Source organism: Littorina saxatilis, linkage group LG13 (assembly GCF_037325665.1).
Source record: "Littorina saxatilis isolate snail1 linkage group LG13, US_GU_Lsax_2.0, whole genome shotgun sequence".
NCBI lineage: Eukaryota > Metazoa > Mollusca > Gastropoda > Littorinimorpha > Littorinidae > Littorina > Littorina saxatilis.
In genome coordinates this window covers 1,706,813-1,717,471 of record NC_090257.1, presented here as the reverse complement: position 1 = coordinate 1,717,471, position 10,659 = coordinate 1,706,813, and the positions used below count along the sequence as shown (strand labels likewise).

The 10,659-nt window shown below is 43.0% G+C and overlaps 1 protein-coding gene across 6 annotated transcripts in view; it reads left to right on the top strand.

Annotated features, from left to right (window-relative positions):
• The first annotated feature begins 1,035 nt into the window (after positions 1–1,035).
• The window catches only part of LOC138946240 (dedicator of cytokinesis protein 9-like), a 132,198-nt gene continuing 122,574 nt past the window's right edge, over positions 1,036–10,659 (top strand). For 3 of the 6 annotated variants that reach the window (XM_070317774.1, XM_070317773.1, XM_070317775.1), the window contains exon 1: positions 1,036–1,234. In XM_070317774.1, coding sequence (XP_070173875.1) covers positions 1,127–1,234 — 108 coding nt within the window. In that variant the 5' untranslated portion in view covers positions 1,036–1,126. The remainder of the gene's footprint in view (positions 1,235–10,659) is intronic. The other 3 variants (XM_070317778.1, XM_070317777.1, XM_070317776.1) reach the window with 1 other exon arrangement.

The window sequence follows — 10,659 nt, the reverse complement described above, 5'->3', positions numbered from 1 at the left end:
TTATCTCAGTTTCAGCAGTGCGCACACCCCCCATCCCCCTCCTGCCCCCCGCTCCCAACAAAACACGCACACCCCTCCTCCCCCGAGCACATCCATTTTTTTGTCGGTTAACGTGCATGTTGCTGTTGCCGCGGTTCTTTAGTATCGTCCATCTACAATATTTTGTTAATTCTTTTAATTTTTGTATTTCTGTATTGTTTTGTTTGCTGACTTGTTTTTGAGAAGGCATGCAAGAAGCATATAATTATTTTGTGCTATATCTTGCTGCTGCATGGGTAGGTCATAGACATACACATAGGCGAAGCGATTTTTTCCCACACTTGTATGCATTTTTTTCTGACACAAGAACATCATTAATTTTCCTGTTATCCCCACGTGTGTGGTGAAACTGAAATCCTTGGTATTGTCACACAGGAAGACTTTGTATAAACTACACAGGAGGATGTCTTGACTGAGTTCTGAGGTCAAAAGAATTGTTTTTAAATACCAGTATTAAAGATAAAGCCATAAGACCTGATGAGAGGGCAGGTTGGGGTCATCACGGGTAGAATTGATAGATCTTACCATAACCATGCTGTGATATCTTCGTAATCTTTGACTCAGTTTCCCCAAGGCCGCTTTTTCAAGTTTACTGTTTCCAGAATGACCTTTTCGAATTATTGATTGCAGTTATCCATTCAGTTCGAAAGGAAGGCTGGAATGTAAATTAATGCTACATTTTTTAAAATCTTTATAATAAAAATGTTGCCAGCTGTTGTCCCTTTGCTTGTTTGGTTTTATTGAGTTGTTAAGATTTGCCTGTTGTCTTATCTTATCAACTGTATTTTTATGCTCCTGTACTTTCTCTTTTTTCACGTTCTTTCACCTTGTTCTGTTCTCCGTGTCCGAACCCTTCGGCAAAATTAAGTACGTGGATATAAACCTAGATTGCAATGGCAGTTATTCATTTTTTTTTTAAATTTTATGTTCTTCCCCTCGAGTCTGAGGCACTATGTTCGGGGAGGTAATCACTCCCCGTCCAAAAGCTTCCTCAGAAAGAGTAGCTTCCCGTACATTTCACCGAAAATGGCCGTCCCTGCCCAACTTCCGTAAACGATTGAGATGTTTTCTCCCAAATAACATCAAAATGGAGCAGTTTAAAAAACGAACGTTTGCAGAGGCTCTGCACAAGAAAGGAGACGCAGCGAATATACGAGAAGCAGTAAGCAAGGCTGTCCGGGAAAATGCGATTCAGGTAAGACAGTCTAGTGTCTGGTGGTACTGGTACAGTGGTAGTTTAGAGTAATTTAGACAGGCTAGCTCTAGCAATGACTTTCTTGTCGAAGTGAAGCACTTCAAGCAATCGTTTCTTCTTTCTGTCTCTCCAGTTAAATGAGCGTGTCGCCGTGTGTAGTATTGTCTGTTAGTTACTGTATGTCTGTACAATGTTTCCGTGTGCACAGATTGTAGTCTGGTTCAGTTGTTGTTCTGCCTAAAAATACGTAAAATGGGGGAAACCCTTTCTTCAGTGTTGTGCTCCGTCCAGTCATTACTGTAGGTCTTCTGAGTTATTATACTGTCTCAAAGTCTAACTCATTTAGGGTAATTTTGAAGTCATAGTCATACTTCTGTAACCTTGCTGAACTTTCTGTGGAGTTCGTTCAGAGGCTCGCATCAATCACGCAGGAAAACGGCAGTCACGTTGGTTTTCTAGATTCTTTATTGATAATAATAAGGTTACAATAATTTCAAATAAATTTTGTAATTGAGTATTTTCTTCATCAAAATGAAACTGGAGCAGTAGATTGCTACACACTACACAGTCATTTGATGAAGGAAGAGGAGGTGGTCGTGGGCTTTCTTCAGAATAGATGTTCGAAAAATAACTCTGTCAGGATTTCCAAGCGTTTTGGCAGAGTTGTTGTGCCCCAAACATTGAGGCAGAAGTGCTCGCTGCTGACCGGCTTTTACCTACCATCGTGATGTATTACTCGGATGTGTATGTTAATATTGTTATGCAGTGAGCGCTCGATATAATACCGTTTCTCTTTCGAAAATGTGTACTTCAGGGCCACGATTTGCCGCCGATTGCTTCCTGATCACTGGAAGTAAATAACTCATGTGACTTCAAGCCAAGCCCACATGACCTCTGTCAAAACAAGTCAGCGATTATTGCCACAGCGAATCGTGAATTCCAATGTGTATTATTATACTAGATGAATACCCGCTTCGCCGGGTACGGCTGCGCCGGGAAGAAGTTGAGCCGAATACCCGGCTGTACCGGGGACCCGGCCGGCGCACCGCACGGAGGAAGGGAGACAAACGCGGCTGAAAACACTGGAGAAGATAAGGAAGAGTTACTGGGAATGGATCGAGAGAAAAACCAAAATCGGTTCAGCGCTGCGCGCGAAAAACCAAAATCGGTTCAGCGCTGCGCGCTGAGAGCACGTGTTGAAATATCTCATCGATGAGGTTGTGTCCGGGGTGTAGCTGAATACGGTCTCCAAATTTGAAAAAGATCCACCGAGAACTTTGGCTTGGCATCGCGGACACACACACACACACACACACACACACACACACAGACAGACAGACAGACAGACAGATAGACAGACAGACACAAGTCGTATATATATCTATATTTTCAAAAGAAAAGGGTATGTTAGTGAATGCACACTATTATACATCAGAGTTGTTCGTCAGGATCACAGGTTAAACTTAAAGACAGTCGGCAGTGTGCTAGTACAGTGCTTGCTTGGCCTTGCTTTGAAAAGCTTGCATCAGTAAAACTAAAAAAGGGGCTCTAACTCTGCCTCACCGCTTTAAATTCTAGACCGAGTTATTCCTGAACGTCGTCTATTGCCCTCATCAGCTTTCTTTCAAACGAAAGAATCATCAGAACTCTTTAGAAAGGAAAGGGGGTGGGGGGGGACTAGATGTAATGAGTTTGTGTGCCTACATTACAATTAATGATATATATATTACCGATGAACTAATTATTATATTACGACAGATTTTCTGAAACTGATCACTTGTACTGTGAAACTGAAACTTCTGAAATTCAGTGTAACTTCTGCCATGGTTTTAACACACACATCATCTGAGAAAAAAGGGGGTCTTAGAAAAGAGGAAGTCTTAAATGGGGGGGGGGGGGGGGGGGGGGGGGGGGGGGGGGGGGGTGTCTTAAAAGGGGGTTCCATGGTACACATGTATTGTCAAGGCCTGGACTGCTGGAAAGTTGTACTCTTGGTAAACAGCTGTTCATCTCATCAGGTTACAAAAGCCTTGTAAAACTAAAAGGTGACCTGTGTGCATTACTCATACATGATTTAACAATTAACAATTATTGAATCAAAGTGGAAACAATTAAAAACTTTATTGTTGCATGTTTACAGTATGACAAGTAATCTAATTTGTTTATTAAAGTTTAAACCAATTTTTTACCCATATTTCTTCAGAGTGCCCAATTACTGCCCGCTCTAGCTCCCAAATCCAGACCCCCCCCTCCCCCCCCAACTCCCGCTACACATAGTGATACGTATTATGACACATATCTGTTTCTATTTCCTGCGATCTTTAAGCATTGATAAATTCAGAAAACTTGCAGTAGTTACTTTGCTGCGATTTTTTCAAGTTTAAAACTGACGGAGTTACTTTCCATGCCATGCAGGTAAATTGGTTAAACCAAGTACATGTGTACCAAAACCTGCAGTTCAGACTTCAGTGCTTGGGATATTATGAAAATGTTAGCATGGCAGAAATTATCCATGGAAAAAAGAAGTATGAAAGAGATAGAAGGGATTTTGGGTTGGGTGTGGAGGTGGGATGGAATGGGGTGGAAGAGGGGGGGGGGTGGAAGGAGTAATGGGAGGGGTAACTGTTTAAAATCTGTAGACACTGTTGGAAAACACAAATTTCCTGGCAAGAGATACCTGTGGTTTACATTGCACAGCTACAACTATAAAAAATAGTTTAAAAAAATTTTTAAAAAAGCATACAGAGAAGAAAAAAAAAACTTGGCACCACTCCTTCTTCTTTTATGAGAGGCGTTCTGCACATTTTGGCATCTGACGTCAAGAAAGAAACAAAAATCATCTTGGGCTTGGTTCAGAGAAAATAGGTTAGAGTGAGAATCAGCATCAAATAAAGATCATTTGAAGGTTCTTGTCCTCTTTTTGTTCTCTAAAATAAAAGAATACCTAACTCTCCAAACACATAACTGTCTCTGTCTCTCTCTGTCTCTCTCTCTCGCTCTCTCTCTCTCTCTCTCTCTCTCTCTCTCTCTCTCTCTCTCTCTCTCTCTCTCTCTGTCTCTCTCTCTCTCTGTCCCTCTCTCTCTCTCTGTCTCTCTCTCTCTCTCTCGCTCTCTCTCTCTCAATCTCTCTCTCTCTTTTCTCTCTCTCTGTCTCTTTCTCTCTGTCCCTCTCTCTCTCTCTCTCTCTCTCTCTCTCTCTTTCTAAAATAATTCATGTTTATGCTGTTGATGTTTGTTTAGTGTGTTTTTTCTCTTCTTTTTTGTGGTAAGTTCTTGTGTGCACTTTGCTACAAGTATCAAAGTTTGTGGAACATAACTTCAAAGACCCAGAGACGGAAGCCATGTCCCACCCCCGTGTCATCACAATGGCACGTAAAAGACCTTGGTCATTGTGCCATAAGTGCAGGTGGCTGAATACACCTAAACACGCAGACACCTGGGTAGCGCGACTCCGTTGCTGCTAGCTTTCCACTGGGAGGAAGCGACCCGAATTTCCCAGCGATGGGACAATAAAGTAATGAAAATGAAAAATGAAAAATAAAGACAGTTTGTGGAGTGTAACTTTAATTATGGACAAAACAAAACATTTACAAATCATGGCAGCCAAATGTTACAGGCAGTTTTTCTTGACAATACACATACATCAGAGTGCATCAGAGTTTGGACTGCCTGTTGAGGTTTCACAACTGAGCAGCCTCTTAGTAGTTGAAAGAACACTAACTTAAATTCTATGGAAAGGGGCGTGAACGCTTGCAGCAGAATGCATTGACACTTCGGAAGAGGAAAATCTCACTTGATTCAGAACAAGGGGCTGAAAAACAATGGCTGAAGCATGGCACAAGTGGATGAGAGTGACATGCTATGAGAGGGAAGAGGGGTTCCACTGTGTGAGAGGGAGTGACATGCTGTGAGAGGGAAGAGGGGGTGGGGGGGACCACAGAGGGAGGGGGACAGATAAAGATCCCTACCATCTCTCATATATGTTTGTCTTTGTTTCTTTCCTTCTTTCTTTCTATTTTTGTTGGTTCATTTTTTATGTCTTTCTTTCTTCCTTCCTTCCTTTATTTTTTTCTTATGTAAAACAATCTTTTAGTTTTAGGTGAAAAATGTAAGTCTTTTCACTGGTTTCATGTTGTTGCAATACAGCGAAGTGATACCGAATTGAAAAGTCTCTGATAAATACCTGTTTTCTCTCTATGGTCATGTTGAAATCCTGTTTCACAATGTATTTAAGTGGGAGGTGTACGTTTTAATTTGCTTCACGTTCAGTCACCACCCTCCAGTGTAGGGCGAGTTTTTCTTGTTTGCAGTGAATGAGAGTGAGAGAGAGAGAGAACGTTTTGTAAGGGGAGGTCACCGTGCCCCTTTCCGTTGATATGCACAAACACACACACCTAGAGTTGGCCTACTGTTACTTCCCAACATAGCAGCAGGTGGTTGAACGAATCACTACTGGGAGGACAGGGAGGACAACTTGTAGGTGTAGGCAGCAAAGGAAGTGATTTAAAAAAAAAAAACCCATTCTTTTCTTTCTCTCTTTCGAAGGGTTTGGCTTTAAAAGTTAAAAGCATTCTGTGTATTTGCTGAGGTCTGGGAAAGATTTTCACTTTCACACACAGTAAGTCTGTGGATGTTAAAACACACAGGCCAGCAGACACAGGAATGCAGATGAATAGAAAGACAAACAGACAGACAAACTGCCAGGCAGACAGGTAACCAAGTGGGCCTAGAGCACAAGCCTTACACAGTGGAACCCCCCTTTCATGACCCCCATTTATGACTCCCTCCATTTTCACTGATTTCAGACCCTGTTTTATCAGACTTTCTCTTTACAATCTCTGTAAATGTACCTCTTTAAGACTGGTCCTACCGGCACGGTTGGCCTTGTGGTAAGGCGTCCGCCCCGTGATCGGGAGGTCGTGGGTTCGAACCCCGGCCGGGTCATACCTAAGACTTTAAAATTGGCAATCTAGTGGCTGCTCCGCCTGGCGTCTGGCATTATGGGGTTAGCGCTAGGACTGGTTGGTCCGGTGTCAGAATAATGTGACTGGGTGAGACATGAAGCCTGTGCTGCGACTTCTGTCTTGTGTGTGGCGCACGTTATATGTCAAAGCAGCACCGCCCTGATATGGCCCTGATGTGGTCGGCTGGGCGTTAAGCAAACAAACAAACAAACAAAAAAAGACTGGTCCTCTTTTTTAAGACCTGATTTCCTCAGATTTGTTTTGGGTCTTAAGAGGGGGGGGGGGGGGGGGGGGGGGGTTCCACTGTTGTGAATTTGAACGGCTGAAAGAAGGCAGCAGTTCTCAGTTGTTGAAAGATTTAGAAGGAGGCTATTGGAGGCTTACAGTGGGAGGAGCCAAAAGGAGCTATGATAAACAGAAAATGAGTGACTTTTCACCTTCACAAAACTGGACATAAGAACTGAAAGGACACCCACAGAGCCTGAGCACAAGTACATACCATGAAACCTCTCTCTAAGACCCAACACATCTGAGAAAATCAGGTCTTATTAAAGAGGGAGTCTCTGTTTGTTTGTTCGTTCATGGGCTGAAACTCCCACGGCTTTTACGTGTATGACCGTTTTTACCCCGCCATTTAGGCAGCCATACGCCGCTTTCGGAGGAAGCATGCTGGGTATTTTCGTGTTTCTATAACCCACCGAACTCTGACATGGATTACAGGATCTTTTTCGTTGCGCACTTGGTCTTGTGCTTGCGTGTACACACGGGGGGTGTTTGGACACCGAGGAGAGTCTGCACACAAAGTTGACTCTGAGAAATAAATCTCTCGCCGAACGTGGGGACGAACTCACGCTGACACTCACTGCTGCGGCCAACTGGATACAAATCCAGCGCGCTACCAACTGAGCTACATCCCCGCCCCTGGAGGGAGTCTCTTAAGATGGGGGTAAATTTACAGAGGTTATAAACAAAAAGTCAGCAAAGTGTTTTAAAAGGGAGGGAGTCTTAAATGGGGGGGGGGGGGGGGGGGGGTGGAGGGGGGGGCTTAAAAGAGGGTTCCACTGTACACACAGTTTGCAGCAGGGTGCTAGTGTAACATTAGTTTTGTCTCTTTCCTGTCAGTCAGTTTTTTTTTCCTGTTTTCAGGTCCTTTTTCCTCATGAAAACATTAGTTTTGACAAAATGGTAGCGGTGTTTCCTGTATATGTGCAGCAGATACTTTTGTAGGATTGTGGTATTAGGATCTACATGTGTGGTTGTATTCAGACCTGTATATTTTGAGTAGACACGTTTATAGTGTTGTGGTGTTTTGGAATAGTAATATTCAAATTAGTTTTATACCTTCATTACAGTTCAAACATCTCTCTCTCTCTCAGTCTCACTCTTTTGATTCTTTCATTCTTTCTCTCTCTCCCTTATTTCCTCATCCCCCCCCCCCCCCCCCCCCCCCCCCCCCCAACCTTCTTCAAGAATTTATCAGGCCTACTTTCCTCCCGCATTGTAGGATTTCTTCTTTTTCTGCTTCTGCGCTTTGTTGCTGTTAGCTAAAGCTCTTGCTACATATTCCTCCATTATTCAGAACAGGGGTTTCCCCTCCTCCACACGACAGCTGACCCAAGGACATGTACGCCCAGATCACTTCAGCACTTCCTCCCTGTCATGTCAGTACAGTGGAACCCCCCTTTTAAGACTCTCCAATTTAAGACTTCCTCCTTTTTAAGACCCTATGTTTCTCAGATGTTGTGTTCATAGCCTCTGTAAATTATCCTCCTTTTTAAAGGCATACTAACGCACTCCCGTGTTTACAAAGTGTAGTTTGCCCACAATCGATGTCAAACGCACCATAAGACCATATAATGACGATACGTCACCATGCGCGGACCATAATACATGCATTACAGCTTGTTCTAGCCTCTGAAAAAGTGAGGATGTCAACAAAGCCGCGGTGTTCTCTCCCTTGCATCAACGTTACATGTGTTGCCAAATCTATAAATAGGACGATCCAGATCAAAATGAAAATTCAAATATCTCAACATTTAAGGGGTCCTAGACCACAATATTTTGCAGGGAACTTAATTTAGTCTGTCTCCAGCTGTTGGTAAAGCAATTAGCGTGTATAGTCATCGAGTACATATGGCTTTAAGACTCCCTCCCTTTTAGTTAAGACCTGATTTACTTAGATTTTTGAAGGTCGTTTATGTATATAGATATATATTATGCAAGATGCATCTTGTGTTCTTACTCACTCATTCTGTGTCATTCCTCAGGGGCGGATCCAGTAGGGGGTTTCCGGACCCCCCCCCCCCCCCCCCGGCCTAAAAATAAAAAAAATAAAATGAAAATGAAAATATAAAAGAAAAACTGATGGCTCAAATTGCTCCAGATTGCTCCATTTTCCTTGATTTGTATCAGCATTTTCTGGGGGGACATGCCCCCGGACCCCCCTAGGGGCCGGCCTTTGTCTTCTGAGTGACGGTTTTGGAAAGAAGTTAGGCAATTTGTTTGCTCAGGTTGCACCAGATCGGTCAATTGTCCTTGTTTAGATCCAAATTTGTCTTCTTTAATTTACTTTTTGGAAGGTGTATTAGGGGATGTTTTTTGGCTCAGATTGCACCAGATTGCTCCATTTTCTTTGTTTTTATCAACATTTTCCGGGAGGGGGGGGGGGGGGGGCAAGCCCCGGGACCCCCCTAGGAGGTTCAAACGCTTCGCGCCCTCAACTGGTGTCGAATTGTCCCTAAAAGAAATTTGGAAACCTCCCATTAAAAATGATGTGATCCGCCCCTGTTCCTTGCTGTGTGCAGTGGAACACCCTTTTAAGACCCCTCCCTCTCAGATTTAAGATCACCACCCCCCAACCCCCCATTTAATACCTTTCCTTTTCACTCCTGATTTTTGACTCACATGCGAAGCAAAAGTGAGTCTATGTACTCACCCGAGTCGTCCGTCCGTCCGTCCGTCCGTCCGTCCGAACGTCCGTCCGTCCGTCCGTCCGGAAAACTTTAACGTTGGATATTTCTTGGACACTATTCAGTCTATCAGTACCAAATTTGGCAAGATGGTGTATGATGACAAGGCCCCAAAAAACATACATAGCATCTTGACCTTGCTTCAAGGTCAAGGTCGCAGGGGCCATAAATGTTGCCTAAAAAACAGCTATTTTTCACATTTTTCCCATTTTCTCTGAAGTTTTTGAGATTCAATACCTCACCTATATATGATATATAGGGCAAAGTAAGCCCCATCTTTTGATACCAGTTTGGTTTACCTTGCTTCAAGGTCAAGGTCACAGGAGCTCTTCAAAGTTGGATTGTATACATATTTTGAAGTGACCTTGACCCTGAACTATGGAAGATAACTGTTTCAAACTTAAAAATTATGTGGGGCACATGTTATGCTTTCATCATGAGACACATTTGGTCACATATGATCAAGGTCAAGGTCACTTTGACCCTTATGAAATGTGACCAAAATAAGGTAGTTAACCACTAAAAGTAACCATATCTCATGGTAGAAAGAGCCAATAAGCACCATTGTACTTCCTATGTCTTGAATTAACAGCTTTGTGTTGCATGACCTTGGATGACCTTGACCTTGTTGTAGGAAAAATGTGTAAAGCAGTTCTTAGTGTATGATGTCATTGCTGTAAAGGTCAAGGTCAAGCATGTGAGTCGCATGGGCTTTGCCCTTCTTGTTCCTTCATAACCTCTGTACCTGTGCATGCACCTGCATTCTAAGACTCCTTTCTTTTTAAAACCCAATTTTTTAGATTTTGTTGAAAATCTTAAAAGGTGGGGGTGGGGGGGAGGGGGAAGTGTATAAGGAGTCTAGCAACCCTTGTTTGTGTTTTTGTCACTCCCTTTCTCCTGTGATACTGTTCATACAGAGAGAAGAACCTGTTAGGCTTGTTGGTGTCCTCTTTAAATGACGTCACGTTGTCAGGTCTCTCCTTATCTCTTCTTCTGCGTTCATGGGCTGAAACTCCCACGTATACCGTTACTTGTTTTTTTTTGCACGAGTGGAATTTTACATGTACATTCATGTATGACCGTTTTTACCCCGCCATTTACGCAGCCATACGCCACTTTCCGGGGAGATCCTTATTTGACGCAGTTGTAAGGGCAGGGATGAGGGACTTGGATGAAGTGTCAAAATGTGGGAAGGGGAGGGGGGATTATAATTATAAAACCACATGCAGATTCTTTTTTTTAATACACTGGACTACAGTGGTTTTGCAGGAAAACATAGCCTTGTAGCATTCTGTTTTCTGTTTCTGGTGTGTAGTATACATTTCCTAGCAGACGCATCAGCACCATGATTATGCATTTCAGCAACAAAAACAATCCCCCCCCCCCCAAAAAAAAAAACAAAAAAAACACTCCTGAGGTAACAATGTGTGGAACGCAACTAAACCTTTTTATTTCAAAAGTGCATTGTTTCACACTAGTCCTAGGGAAACGT